General features: G+C 42.6%; 1 protein-coding gene across 1 annotated transcript in view; it reads right to left on the bottom strand.

Moving 5' to 3' along the window:
• SNX25 (sorting nexin 25) overlaps positions 1-15,893 on the bottom strand; it is a 189,442-nt gene that overhangs the window by 2,516 nt on the left and 171,033 nt on the right. Inside the window, exons 16-18 of the mRNA XM_083170201.1 lie at positions 15,665-15,731; positions 14,767-14,948; positions 363-463 (exon numbers count right to left, since the gene is read on the bottom strand). Coding sequence (XP_083026327.1) covers positions 363-463; positions 14,767-14,948; positions 15,665-15,731 — 350 coding nt within the window. The remainder of the gene's footprint in view (positions 1-362; positions 464-14,766; positions 14,949-15,664; positions 15,732-15,893) is intronic.

Raw genomic sequence — 15,893 nt, forward strand, 5'->3', positions numbered from 1 at the left:
AATGTATAGAATAATAAGTATGACTAACCCCTCATTACAGGCAGCTGGAGATCCTGTAAATGGATTCTGTATAATGTATTAACCCTTTGAGTGCTATCATCTCTGTGAGAAAAATCTGCTAATGTGAGTCGCTCACATTTGTTATATAAATTCAAATAAATAAATGTTGTGTAAAAAATGATTATATTTCCTGTATAAGAGATAAACATTACAGGTCATTATGATGAATAAAAATGTATGCTTGCCGATTTGCACACCTACTTTGACAAATTCCCTTGGCACTCAAAGGGTTAATGTACTGATACATATGAAACTAGAATAAGTAATGAAGTCCATGAGATGAGGAGAAATAGCTTGCTTACGTAAAGTAGATGTTTATTGGCTTTGTTCTCTTGGAGTGCATTGAATATTTTAATAATTCCGTGACGCGCATTCTGTTGTCCAACCAAGTTTTGAAGTGCATCTGAAACAAACAGAAAATATGAATGATTATAGTCATTGCAGTCTCCTGTATACTGGGATCCCATAGAGAGGGCACAATCACACAAAATCACTAGTGGGGGAAAAGGTTAATACGGTTATGGATGAAAACCTTATCGGGGAGCTGTGAGGTGTTTTATTTCCTTTGTGGCGCATATAGAATACATACATTTATTGTACTAGTAGCGCACAATAACGCATGAGAAAATGGTTGATCCTTGCTCTAAAATTGTAAACAGATTATCCTGTGAGAAGTTTTGTCAGGTTTCTACAGTAGATTTCAAGTGTTCTGGCTGATGTATTAGCAGCAGATAGGTATGAACAAGTCATCAATGTCTAACGGCCTTTGTTACAGAGCAGAAATAGTGTTTTCATTTCCTGGAGGAGAAGAAAATGGAAAATAGCTGACGCTTAATTGGTTTTTAATAGGAGTTAAAATGGGTTCCACGCTCAAGGACACAGCTTCTTGTGCTTTTAATTAATGTTGGAACTTAATGGTTCCTGTATTACACTCTATTAAGCTAAACATCACAAAATAATCAGTTATTCATACAGACTGCTTTTTTATTGTTATACGTGCACATCTAGTGGCTGCTCCGTACACAAAGCGGAGGCCATAGCTACACTATGTACTGTACAATGAATATACATACTGTTAATGTTAATATTAATATAAGCAAAAGGACAATAAGTGAAATGCGCAGTTTACGTACTCTTTCCGTAACCTGCGTACCCCTTTATCCCTAGCTACGTGCGAACAAAGCGTAGCGGAACTTTTCCGTGTGTTGTACACGCTGGATCAGTGCCAGTTATAGAATATCCCTTCGCAGTACTTAATCCCTTAACTGCGAATACCTTTTAAGGACAATGTCCGTAATAAACCTTTATCGCCAGATGCGAATGAGACTCGAGACAAGGATATAACAAAGGGAGGAGATAGATTCTCCAAATAGTGTATTTAGTCCCTAGCGGAAAAAAGGGGGTTACAGAAAGAATAACACGTGATACAATTATACAGGATAACACGTGATACAATTCCCTTAACAATACTAAATACAAATCAAAACACTACTAGGGGAAAGAAAACAGGTACAGAATACAATCAGCCAATAAACAATATAAGAAAGCACAAGGAATGCAACCGTTTACCGTCTCATCAGATATGCGCAGCGCAGTCCGGTCGGAGCTCGCTATGTTCAAATAGAACTTTAGCCCGGTCAATGGTGAAGGGATAGATGCAGTGCCGAAGTGACCGAGCCAGCTCAGGGATAGCTATTTTATAGGGTCCAAGGAGGGGGGTCAAAGGCCATTGCAATTGGTCAAGGGTTCGAATGTCCAGTCCTCAGTGATTGGGGCAATGAATTACACTTGAATAGGATTGGTGCAGGGGGAGTGTACTCCAGTGTCCTTTGTGTGTTGGCATCGTCGTCGGGGTCGTAAAAGCAACAAGAACCGGTTATAACTTGATTTCCTTTGTCTCACACAGTTTAGCAGAAATAGTACATAGAATATGGATTTTGTCCGTAACTTTCGGACCTTATGGTTTGCGAAGTTTTCGCTACGACCGGAGTGCTGCGCATGAGAAACGGAACATAACGATACTAAACATTATACAGACATAATTGTGTATTGCAGATTAACCTATGTGTGGTGCACTAAACCTTTAATAAACTATATTTTATTTGGTGTAAATTTGGTATTATGAATTTATGTGTATTAGTATGGCTGCGCTTATGGTCCACTTTGCTACACAGACTCGGGTATAATACTTTATTTGCGCAACTCTGCGAACCAAGATGTTCTTTGACTCGATCTTAGAGGGACACCCCTTGGATCAGGCGACAACACTCGCCGAAATAATAGTGATCCCTAAGCCAGACCGGGACCCTACACTATGCAGTAACTACCGTCCTATTTCTTTGCTTAATACCGACCTTAAGCTTTTTGCCAAAGTGATGGCAAATCAGTTGGCTAAAGTCATAGACTCATTAGTGCATCCAGACAAGGTGGGTTTTATCCCGAACAGACAAGCCTTCGAAAATATCAGGCGAGTAGTGGATACCATTTCAGCTATTAATATAACACAAACCCCAGCCCTGGTCATGGGTCTAGACGCCGAGAAGGCCTTTGATAGGGTCTCATGGAGGTATATGGATCTGCTGCTCCCTAGATTTGGAATTCGCGGGCGATTCTTACAGGGAATTCAAGCACTATATAAAAACCCAATGGCGGCGGTGTCGATAAATGGCAACAGATCATCTCCCTTTAGAATTAACAACGGTACTAGACAAGGGTGCCCATTATCGCCCATGATCTTTGCACTCATGATTGAACCTCTGGCGGCCAAAATTAGAAGCGAGAAGGAGGTAGGAGGTATCAGGATTGGCTCAGAAGAATACAAGATCGCGTTATACGCGGATGATATCTTGTTGACATTATCGGACCCGCTGAAGTCAGCGAACAAAGTGTTCGAGACCGCCCTAGAATTTGGGGAAATTTCGAACTTCAAGATTAATTCAGCAAAAACCGAAATTCTGGACCTCCACCTTCCTTCTGGTTTAAAGGAAAACTTGGCCTCCGCCTTTTCATGTAAGTGGAGAATCAGCTATCTGAGATACTTGGGCATTAATATTACAAGAAACTATAAAAAATTATATGATGCCAACTATCCTAGATTGCTGAATGAGATCTCAAACGACATGAAGGGCTGGGCCAGAATCCACATTTCGTGGACAGGAAGAGCTAACGTTTTGAAGATGAACGTCCTCCCACGCTTATTATATGTATTTCAAGCCCTCCCCATTAGAGTCCCCCCCATGGTCTTTAAAAACCTGCAGAGTCTTACTTCCCACTTCTTATGGTCAGGGAAAAGACCACGGGTTCGGCTTAAGACGTTACAGAATGGCACTAGGGAAGGCGGGCTAGGAGTCCCTAACCTTAAACTTTATTTCTATGCAGCCCAAATATCACAATTGGTGATGTGGCACTCAAACAAAGAAACACATAGATGGGTCAAATTAGAGGCGCAATTAGCGAACATGTCAACTATATCCACACTGCTTTGGGTACCGAAAAACAACAGACCTATTAGGGAAAAAGTCCATCCGGTAATTGAATTCTCCCTGTCCCTGTGGGATAAAATAACTAAAGAATATAAGATTATAAACACACCTAATGCTCTCTTACCAATGTGGGATAACCCCCAATTCCCAGTAAGCAAGGAATTATCCTTTAAGAAAAACTGGTCAAAAACTAATATATTATTCCTAAACGAATTAGAAATGTTAGGTAGACTCCCGCCGTTTGCAGAAATAGTACTAAAATTCGATATATCACCAAGTGCTTACCAATACTGCCAGATAAATAGCTTTCTTTCCCACTCACAGCAGGCGAGAAAGAACCAAGCCAACACGGTAATTGAAACACTGTGCTTGAAAAGGGCATAATTTAAGGGTATTATTTCATCTGTTTACCAAATTCTATTAAACTACAGTAAACAGGAGCGCCTCCCACAGGAACTGGCATGGGAGTTGGAGCTTGGTAAACAACTAGCCCTGGAAGAATGGGTGAGGATCAGAAAAAATCTGATATCAGTATCCCAGTCAATTCGTTATAGAGAAAACTCATTTAAGATATATTCCCGGTGGTATCTGACCCCAAGTAGACTAAGTCGTATATATAGCGGGACCAACGACCTATGCTGGCGTGGATGTGGGTATAAAGGTGATCTCTTACATATCTTCTGGACATGCCCACAAATTCAACAAACTTGGAAACTAGTTTTTGACTTAATTAAGCAAATTACAAATATAGAGATTCCTCAGCCCCCTGAATATGTCTTGCTCCCTCTAAAAATTCCAGGGATTAAAACATCGTCCTAAAAACTTATATGGTTTATATTGAGTGCTGCAAAAATAAAAATAGCCTCTCACTGGAAATCAAACAGGGTTCCATCTATGGCAACAATTAAAGAGACGGTGTGGCACCTATATCAAATGGAATATTTAGCAGGATTAGTAGAGGAGAAATTGGACGTGTTCAGGGAAGTATGGACGTCATGGGCAGAATTCCATAACACTATAATTTGATGCGACCAAAAGGATAGGGAGATCCTAAATAGACACAGTGGAATCTATGCGAGTAGAATAGTCTGGATCAAAGAGACACCTCCCCCCACCACCCCTTCCCTCCCCACTCCCCTTCCCCAATCAGTGTATTGTAGTGTTATGTTAATGTGTAGTCTGTGTTTGTACTCTTGTTCAGGGTCTTAATGGACGTCGGGAGGGGAAAGGGGAAAGTATCCAGGAAGACTGGTTTATAATAAAGGGATAAAAGTCGAACAACATGGTATATAGAGGGGGACAATAGGGGAAAAAGGAAAGACTAAGAAAAATAGAGAGATTGGTTTGGATAATTTTCTATTACTCCCCAAAAAAGAAACCCGAAACACTATACGAGGTTGATAGCGGATGAGAGTTAGGATGAATTCCCTTGTATAATTCTGTGGACAACAGGTTAATGGTGTTAAGTCATAAGGGATTACCATACGTAGACAGAATTAGATAAGGGAATGGGGAGTTCTAAAGAACAACGAACAACGCAGTCCCCCCTAGGATGGATCTCCTCTCCCACCCCCCCCATACCTCCATTTTCTACCCTATGAGAGGTGTGTGGAAGACCCCTTTCTACGGATGTATGTTAGTTTTTTCTTTATTGTCCGGAATTGTATGGGCCGTAGAGATTAAAAACACATGGTTTACAATCAGTTAGAAAATAAGAGATATTATATAATAGCTATAAACCAACAGAAGATCAAATATTATAAGGCAACAGTTTGTGTAACACTATGTACATGGCAAATGGTTATTTTTAATACATTTATAATCTGTTGAAAGATCGTCCTCTTAAGGCTCATATATATATGTATATGTGTATTTATATGTGTGTGTTATTTTGTTATAATGTCGGAAAATTAATAAACAGATTTAAAAAAAAAAAAAAAACTTGATTTCCTTTGTCTCACACAGTTTAGCAGAAATAGTACATAGAATATGGATTTTGTCCGTAACTTTCGGACCTTATGGTTTGCGAAGTTTTCGCTACGACCGGAGTGCTGCGCATGAGAAACGGAACATAACGATACTAAACATTATACAGACATAATTGTGTATTGCAGATTAACCTATGTGTGGTGCACTAAACCTTTAATAAACTATATTTTATTTGGTGTAAATTTGGTATTATGAATTTATGTGTATTGGTATGGCTGCGCTTATGGTCCACTTTGCTACACAGACTCGGGTATAATACTTTATTTGCGCAACTCTGCGAACCAAGATGGCGGCCATACTATCCTAAAATGGCGTGTGTGCAACTCGACTTTAACAATACAATGTATAATCACTCTCTCTAAATGTAAAAATATATAAGCACTATATCATGGCAACTGTTTTTCAATTGAATCCTTTGAAACAGGATTTAAATTGGTTGCTTTTAATATAGTTAAAGAAACAACCCTATACTATAACTATATACGCACTATACACAGAAGAACAGAGCTCGTTTTCGTTGAGGATCGCCGAAAACAAGGCACCCTCGACGTTTAACCCCATCGCCGGCAGCCCGCCCTATTCTATGTTCCGGAGAATCAGAGGACGGCGAGGTTCACGGCTATTGCAACCCACTGCTAATAGCTGAGAGCCTCGCCGTTTTGACGGGCGCACTCACCGTTTCCAACTCGCTTTTTAGAAATAGCGAGGTGGAAACGGTGAGTGCAGGGGGTCAGTTGAATACTGCAAAAGGCACGGCTTGCCATCATGATGGGCATTGAATACATCCCATAGCATGATCAAGGGGATACCCGATATCCTGTTGCTCGGGAAAATCCCGACATGGACTCTGTACGTACCATAACCCTTCTCTGCAGCAGCCTGACCCTAACCCTTTCTGCTAGTGCCTAAACTAAACCCCTGTACTCTGCCATCTAAACCATCTAAATCCTAACCCCTCTTGTAAGTGCCAAAACCTAACCCCCTCCTCCCCGCAGCCTAACAATAGTAATCTTACTAGAGTCTAAACCTAACCTTCCTTTCCTGGCCTGACTCTAGCCCACCAGGGAATACTTATGTTTGAGATGTCAGTTGTCCATATTCCGACCTTGGCATCCTGATAGTCTGATGGCAGTCGGGATGCCAGTGTCCGCATACAGAACGCTGGCATTCTGACTGCATCACTAATCAAGATGGTGAAGAGTTATATAGAGAAACACAATGCAAGGTAATGTGCCAAATTCTGTCATTCGATTGAGAGAAATAATAGAAACCACTTGGTAATGCTCTCTGCAGACCATTTGGCTAAGAATTACAATAATTTTTGCCAACATTTATATGGTCTTCTTCTGGAAAAGGCCGAGGAGGACAAGCAGGTGGGCAGGGATGGAGGTGGGACCTTAATGTGTAATTAAGGCCTTGTCCACTAATGGCAGAGTGGCGCTAATCGCTCGTACTTGAATAGGGGTAGGACCAAAATGACACAATATACAATCGCGTCACTAGACCCTTCTCCCTCTGCATGGATCACAGATTCCGATTATTGATTTCCCCATTCTCCCAGAATGCAGGAGGGGTGCCCACTCTTACAGTGTATAGGGTACTACTTGAAAAATCAGGAATCCCTCACAATATTCAGGAGAATAGGCAAGTATGCTGAAACTCCTTATGCAAATAAGGCTATATTTTTTTTTATAGTGTACGTATATATAATAGGTAGTTACTAAATCCTAGTGGGCTAGGTCGGAGGGCAAGTATTGTCACTATCCACAGCAACATCTACTGCCTGTAGTAACTAGGTAGCACCAAGTGAGTCCACGAGGGTCCATTTGGGGTCCTATGTTCTGACCTTGCTCCTCCCCCTGTTGTCGCGTGTTACATGCTTGTGATGTCAGGGGTCCTTTAGCATGGTAGGATTCAGACTCCACCATACATTATATGTCAGTGCCATGAAAAGATGTAAAGCTCCTGTAAACTATAGGCTTGCACTGATGTTAGAGTATATATATATATATATATATATATATATATATATATATATATATATAGTAATGTCAAAACCTGTAAGAAAAATATCATATTTGGATGACTGATTTCATTCTATGTTTGAATGTGCTGTAGAATGGGAGGGTAACCTATCAATAGCCAGAAGCCAGGGAACCTACCTAAATTATTTGTTGGACAAAAGTGGACCACATAGAAGAAACACATGCAAACACAGAACAACATACAACCACCACACCACAGAAAGGTCCCTTGTTTGAATTTAGATCCATTTCTATGCACACGATGTATTTACTACAACTGAATGATATTAGTGGTTAATTAGTATGTGTTTGTATACTTGAGCATCACACAGCTTTGTGGTTTTAATATACTGACAATCGGTTGGATGCTCTAAACCAGTGGTTCCCAACCTGTGGTACGCGTACCCCTGGGGGTACGTGTCCACCCGCTCGGGGGTACACGGCGGCCCGGCCTGTAATGGCAGCCACGGCAGTCAGACAGGTTGCTGGAGGGGAGGAGAGTGCATTGCGCATCTCTCCTACCCCTCAGTGTGCTTCCCTGTGACTGGCCGCCCGTCCGCCAATCAGAGCTTGTGATACGCAGTGTGCTGTACTCTCCTTCCCTGAGAGAAGAAGGCAGCGGCGGCAGCTACACGGCAGGGGCACACTGGACTGTCCTCTCCCCAGCAGCAGCATCAACGGTGAGTGTGCTGCTGCTGGGAAATACTATGGGGGCATTGCTGGCACTGTGTGGGCATACCATATTGCTGGCACTGTGGGGGCATATTTATTGCTGGCACTGTGGGGGCATTGCTGGCACTGTGGGGCATACTTGTTACTGGCACTGTGGGGCATTGCTGGCACTGTGGGGAATACTTGTTGCTGGCACTGTGGGGCATACTTGTTGCTTGCACTGTAGGGCATTGCTGGCACTGTGGGGCATACTTGTTGCTGGCACTGTAGGGGCATTGTTGGCACTGTGGGCGCATACTCAGTACCATGGGGTCATACCTGGCACTGTGGTGGCATTCCCGTTTCTGGCACTGTGGGGGCATACCTGGCACCATTGGAGCATATGTGTATCTGGCACTATTGGAAGGCTAACGTCATCCGTTGGAATGTCTGTTGCTTCAGTAATAGAGATTTGACAGTGTTCTGTTATTTTATATGCTGTCCGCAGAATGGGCTGAGCTTATATTGTGGTCAAGTGGTTGCACTTTTTTTTTTCTCGTCATTGCCAGTATGACTTGCCCCTGTTAAGCCACACCCTTCAAACGAGGCCACACCCCTTTGTAGACCACGCCCCCTAAAAATTTCACGAGGGGGTACTCATAAATAAAAAACCTAATCAAGGGGTACGGGAGACAAAAAAGGTTGGGAACCACTGCTCTAAACTGAAGATGCAGTAAATCAGGTAAAAACTGTTACCAGGGTTTTTACCGCATTTCCCGAAAGCCCCTCCGTGGGGGCAGCGCTGCAGAGGGAATCACCAGCTTTTGCTGGCGATACCCCATAGAAGCCTCTCTCCGCACTGCTGTCAGAGAAATCCCTCCCAGCATGCCCCGTGGCCGTCACTCTGCACATGAACAGAGGGACTCCCGGGTCTGAGACTCAGAAGTCCAGTGACGGCGCCACACCGCAAAAGCCATCTCTTATCACAAGAGCTGTCCTTTGCTATGTTAGTGCATATGCGATTAGTAAAATTGTGGTAGCCGGTGGAGAGAGGCGAAAAGTGGCGTAGAGGGATGGTGGATGTTAGAGCATCCCGCCCAATGTCTCTATGACTAAACTGTAAACTTGTCTGGGTTTAGGAGATCCAAATACAGCACAAACCACTTTTAGACTGCTTTATACTGCTGTACAAGTGATGGTGTATCTCACATGGCAGGCAATACTAATGCTGAACAGTGTTATCCTAAAGGAGAGATTTTGTGTGTGTTATTAAATATTTGTTACATTTTAATCACTGTGGTACACATTCTGCTGTTCTGTGCCACACACACACACACACACACACACACCACAGTATAATCAGCTTTTAGTAATTTTAAGGGTTTCCATGTTTCCAAAATTAGCTTTTTCTTAATTTTGTCCATGTGAGGGAAATTAGTGGTAGACCAGACTTCCAATGTGCTGTAGAAATCATTATATTGGAAATTAGGTTACAAATGTAATTTAACCCATAATTTCACTAAAGTGCATTTCCCTGTGAAGTGTTAAAATGCACAATACGTATGATTGCTGCAGTGTCTATTATGGTCACCATGGAAACCATGATCATTCTGTCAGCCTGACTACGATCATTGAGTAATATATTATGTGTTGGGGGTAGGAAAATGACATGTTCATTACAAGCCTCAATAGGCCTTAAACAGGTTACAGACAGTGGCGCAACAATAGATTGTGCAAGGAATGCAGCAGCTGATGTGGGGCCTGGCTGCTTGGGGGGGCCCAAAGACCCAACAAGCAATCCCACTGCACCCATTTTTCTTTTTTTAAATTTCAACTTTATTTTCCATTTTCTTTTATATAATATAAAACAGTAACTTCTTTACACTGCCCATATATTCCCTTCCCCCCCCCCCCCCCCCCGGGGACATCTTAATTCTATACATTATTGCCTCCAAATATTATCGTTTTACATGCTGTATCTTATATATTATATCAGTGTTTTATACTTACTTATTTACGATTACTCCCACGTGCATTACGTGATCTGTGTTGTATTACCACTCTCTATTTCAATTGCTTCAATCTCTATATTTAGTTCCATATTTATTTAATCTATTCTAAAGTTTTATTCTGGCTTTCTGTGACGTGCCTTCTCATTTTGACTAATCTAACATCAAATTTACTTGATGGTACTATATATTTAACTTAAGTGACTTAATTTGATGAGATGAGATTCACTTTATTGTCATTACCCGACAATAGGGCAACAAAATTAAGTTTTAACATCTTCAGTAATTCATGGCAACGACAAACTTAATCACTACCTAGAATTTAAAGCTACAACTGCTGTAGGAAAAAAACTATTCCTCAGTCTGCTTGTCCTATTTTTAAAACATCTAAAATGCTTACCAGAAGGTAGAAGTGTGAATAAACCCTGCACTGGGCGAATAGCTTCCACCATTGGAAGTGTGGTCCCTACAATCCACTGGGCCATTTTAACCCCTTCCCGACATTTGACGTACATTTACGTCATGGTCGGGATGTACTTCCCGACACATGGCATAAATGTACGTCATGCCATTTAACTGTCACCGCGTCTATAGACGCGGTGACAGAGGGTCGATGTCTGCTGTCCCTGACAGCAGACATCTTCCCTCATTGCCCGGGGGGGGCACCGATGCCCCCGCCCATCGGCGATCGCTGTGATTGGCTGTTCAATGTGAACAGCCAATTACAGCGTTTTCTGTGTACCGGCGAATAACGTTCGCCGGTGACACAGGGATCGGTGGTGATTGGTGCTGTTAAGTACAGCACCAATCACCACGGGGTGTAAGGGTGTCACTGGTGGTCACCCCACCTGCCCCCAAAGGCTGTGATTGGTCCGTCGGACCGACGGACCAATCACCGCCAATACACCTCAAATGAGGTAACGGAGACAGCCCTGCAGCCGCCATTCCGGTCAGGAACAGCGTGCAGAGCGGTCTCCGTGCCCATCTGTGCCCTATACTGACCTGATCAGCGTTGGTGGCATCCGTGCTGCCAGCTATTGGTGCTTCCTGGTTGCTCTTGCTTCCTGTCTGCTTGCGCTGCTGCTGCAGCGTCATTGTGTCAGAGATATATATATTGTGTGCTATAATTTTGTATCTGCTGCCCCCTGCTGCCCCCCTTTTGTGCTGATCAGTATAAACTAACTGATCAGCACCTTTTTTGGGGTGCAGGGTTATTTTTTTTTTTATATATACCCTGTCAGGTTGCACCCACAGTTGTGTGCCTGCTGCCCCTCACTGCTAATCAGTGTTGCATCACTGATCACCAGTTGTTTTTTTTTGGAGAGTGCTGTGGGTTTTTTTTTAAAAATTGTTTTTACACCCACGGTGCTTTTGTGGGTGTCCTGTGGCCGCTGAGCGCTGATCAGTGACGTACATCACTGATCAGCATTTTTAGCACAGGGTTGATCAAATTTTTTTTTTTTTTGATCAAATTTCTGTTGCCTTTGACTCAGCAGTTATTTTTTTTTTTTGGAGAGTGCTGTGGGGTTTTTTTTTTTTAAATTGTTTTTACACCCACGGTGCTTTTGTGGGTGTCCTGTGGCCGCTGAGCGCTGATCAGTGACGTACATCACTGATCAGCATTTTTGGCACAGGGTTGAACTAATTTTTTTTTTTTTTTGATCAAATTTCTGTTGCCTTTGACTCAGCAGTTATTTTTAATTTTTTTTTTTTGGAGAGTGCTGTGGGTTTTTTTTTTAAATTGTTTTTACACCCACGGTGCTTTTGTGGGTGTCCTGTGCCCGCTGAGCGCTGATCAGTGACGGACGTTACTGACCAACATCTGTGCTCAATTTTTGGCGCAGGAGCTTTTTTTTTTTTCTTACACGTGTTAAAGCACTACATACACACTACATACCCCCCGTGTTGAAATAAAGTTTGTACCCGCCCCCTACACTATACACGTGTTCAAACACTACACTTAAAAATAATAAAAATGTCCCAATCATCGCAAAGACTGTTTTCAGCGGAGGAGGCATATGCCCTTCTTGCCTCTGACACTGACACAGCCAGTGAAGTAAGCGATGAATTGGCATTTGTCTTAAGCTCCTCTTCCTCCTCTAGTGATGAGGGACCCCCTCAAAGACGCCCCCGTAGAGCAGCTGAGACCCCCCCCCCCCCCAATGATTGATCTCGTATGGACCCCACCACCAGACAATTTTGAGCCCCAGGTTCCTGAGTTTTTGGCCAACCCAGGAATCCAATTTGATAGTACAGGCCTCAAAGAAATTGACTTTTTCAAAGTCTTTTTCTCTGATGATTTTATAAATTTAATGGTGGACCAAAGTAATTTATATGCCCAGCAGTTTATTGCCCAAAACCCCACGTCATCATTTGCTAGGTGGACCCCTGTAGATGCAGTAGAGATGATGACGTTTTGGGGTCTGGTGTTACATATGGGCATAGTTAAAAAGCCAGAAATTAGGCAATATTGGAGTACAGATGTTCTGTACAGCACCCACCCCACTTCATCGTATGGCCATGACCCGGACTCGTTTTGAGACGATCCTTAAATTTTTGCATTACAACGATAATGCACAGTGCCCACCCAGAGATGATCCCACCTTTGACCGGCTATTCAAAGTCAGGCCGGTCATTGATCATTTCAGCGCCAAATTTGCTGAGATGTACATCCCCCAAAAATTCATTTGTGTAGACGAGTCACTTATACATTTTAAAGGAAGGGTTAAATTCCGCCAGTACCTTCCCAATAAGAGGGCAAGGTATGGCATAAAAATGTATAAGCTGTGCGAAAGTACCTCAGGGTACACCCACAGGTTTAGGGTATATGAAGGGAAGGACACAAGAATTGAACCGCCACTGTCGTAAGTGTTAGTGGAAAGATTGTCTGGGATTTAGTGCACCCCTTCCTGGATAAGGGTTATCACCTCTATGTGGATAACTTTTACACCAGCATCCCCCTGTTTAAGGCCCTTGGTTCAAGAGGTACAGCAGCTTGCGGTACTGTGCGCACGAACCAAAGAGGCCTCCCAAAAACGCACGTTGCCCAATTACTGAGAAAGGGTGAAAGCAGGGGAATATGCACCGAAAATATGTTGTTGGTCAAATATAAGGACAAGAGGGATGTCCTTATACTGACAACAATTCACGGAGACAGTACCACCTCCGTCCCTGTACGAGGTACCAGTACCCACACCTCAAAACCTATTTGTATCCTAGATTACAATAAGTACATGGGCGGAGTGGATCTTTCAGATCAGGTGATGAAGCCGTACAGTGCCCTGCAGAAAACAAAAATATGGTATAAGAAGCTGGCCGTGTATATCATCCAGATGGCACTGTATAACGCTTACGTACTATTCCGTTCTACCAGCCAGACGGGGACATTTATGCACTTTCAAGAGGAAGTCATAAAGGGCCTAATATTTGGGAACCAGCAGGCAGAGGGCCCCAGTACTTCTAGTACTGGCCCCCGTATTGTATCAGGGCAGCACCATTCATTCCACCAGAATGTGTGCTGCAAAATCCAAATATCACTCCTTCCCTTCTGAGTCCTGCCATGCACCCAAATGGTATTTTTTGGTCACATATGAGGCATTGCCGTACTCGGGAGAAATTGGGGCACAGATTTTGGGGTGCTTAGTCTCCTTCATTCCTTGTGAAAATGAAAAATTTTGAGCCAGAACTGCATTTTTGTGTAAAAAAATGTAATTTTTCATTTTCACAGCCCAGTTGTACCAAAATTGGTGAAACCCCTGGGGGTTTGAAATGTACACTATACCCCTAGATGAATTCCCTGAGGGGTGTAGTTTGCAAAATGGGGTCACTTGTGGGGGGGTTCCACTGTATTGGTGCTTCGGGGGTCTTGCTAATGCAACATAGCACCCACCATTCATTCCACCAGAATCTGTGCCGCAAAATCCAAATATCACTCCTTCCCTTCTGAGTCCTGCCATGCGCCCAAATGGTATTTTTTGGTCACATATGAGGCATTGCCGTACTCAGGAGAAATTGGGGCACAGATTTTGGGGTGCTTTGTCTCCTTCATGTGCACAGGAAGAGGAGAGAGATAGCTCTTACTGTAATTCAAACTGATCTGGGCACAGCCACACATTGGGCCAGATGTACTAAGCTTTGAAAAGTGAGAATGTGGAGTAGTAAATGACCAACCAACCAACTCATAACTGTCATTTTTTTTAAACCTGGCCTGTAACATGGCGATTGGTTGCTCTTTTATCACTTCTCAATGCTAAGTACATCTCGCCCACTGTGAGCACTCAGAATTCAGTTATGGGATACAAATTAGGGGTGGGTTTATTGATTGTATATTCTGTCGTTAATTTACCAGAGTAAAAGTAACACATTTGGGGGTTTCCTGGTACACTTTCAGCAGCCCCATGGGTCTGGGGTGGGGCAAGACTATCATACTTTCCCCTAAAGTATATACACGCCTCCCTATTTTAGTAGGCAGTACACGTTCTGGCCTCTGCAAGGATACAGCAATGACAGTAACGCTGCTGAGTGTAAATGCACCACACAAACTTGGCTCACCAGGGATGTTTTCAAGTAGTTTCTGCTGCGCTTTCTGTTTTGTCTCCTGACACTGTAGCTCGGTTCTTGAGGTTTTTGGAGGTGCTAATTTTCCATTTGGCCAGAACGCATCTCTGAAGACATTCATATAGTAAACCAGCATCTGCTCACTGAAAATCCAATTGACTGTGTCGCGGATCTGTCTGCAGGAAATTAGATTTAGAAGCAGACAGTGTACAGTAATCACAGCAGAAGCACCAGACAGTAATACATTCTAGACTTCTACGCAATGGAATTATGTGACCCTTCCAACTATTTCACATCTTCTTAATGTTTTCTCCAACTTCACTTTCTACTGCAGTGTAATTAGAACAATATTTAATAGGCCAAATACAGTACAATATATAATAATAATAATAATAATAATAATAGACAGGAGCGCTCCGTAGTGCGTTTATTAAAAGAATATTTTATAAAAGTTTCCAAGGCTAAACATGTACCAATAGTGCTGATATCAGCATACATTTCCATGTATCCCACACAGGTTGAAGGAGCAGTTACATGATGCTAGGCCACGCCCCTACGCATTTTGTCATCAAGGGTTCGTCAGAGTGCAGCTCTCTGATGAAGTCTCGATGAAAAAACGCATAGTTTCCGTAAAATCGCTTAGACGGGCGATCATCTCTTATGGTGCACATACGCGGTGCGATAGCACCATGCGATGCGCGCTCCCACGGGCATCACACAGTACAAAAAGTATGTGCTGCACATACTTTTTGTACATGCGTTGCGATGCGATCCAGCCCATAATGGGTTCCATCATCGCACCCTGTAGGGGCCCTTAAGTGTGTATGTACCTCTAAACGTATATTGTTACATTGCAGGAAGAGAAATTATGAAAATGATTATAGCAACTTACTTATTTATGGTTCTTCCAAAGGTAATTTGTACCAGTGCAATCAGTGTCTTCCTCACCCATTTAAACACTATAATAAAAACATACTTTAGAAAATTGTTGTTACATATACAGTATTTATCCTAAAATTACTATTTAGTATTACAGAAGACAGAAAAAAATTCCTAAATAATAACAGACTGTTTACATTGCATAACAGATTCAGCAGAAAGGCTGCACCTCATACAGCAGG

The sequence above is a fragment of the Crinia signifera genome, chromosome 1 (assembly GCF_055691185.1).
Source record: "Crinia signifera chromosome 1, ASM5569118v1, whole genome shotgun sequence".
Classification (NCBI taxonomy): Eukaryota; Metazoa; Chordata; class Amphibia; order Anura; family Myobatrachidae; genus Crinia; species Crinia signifera.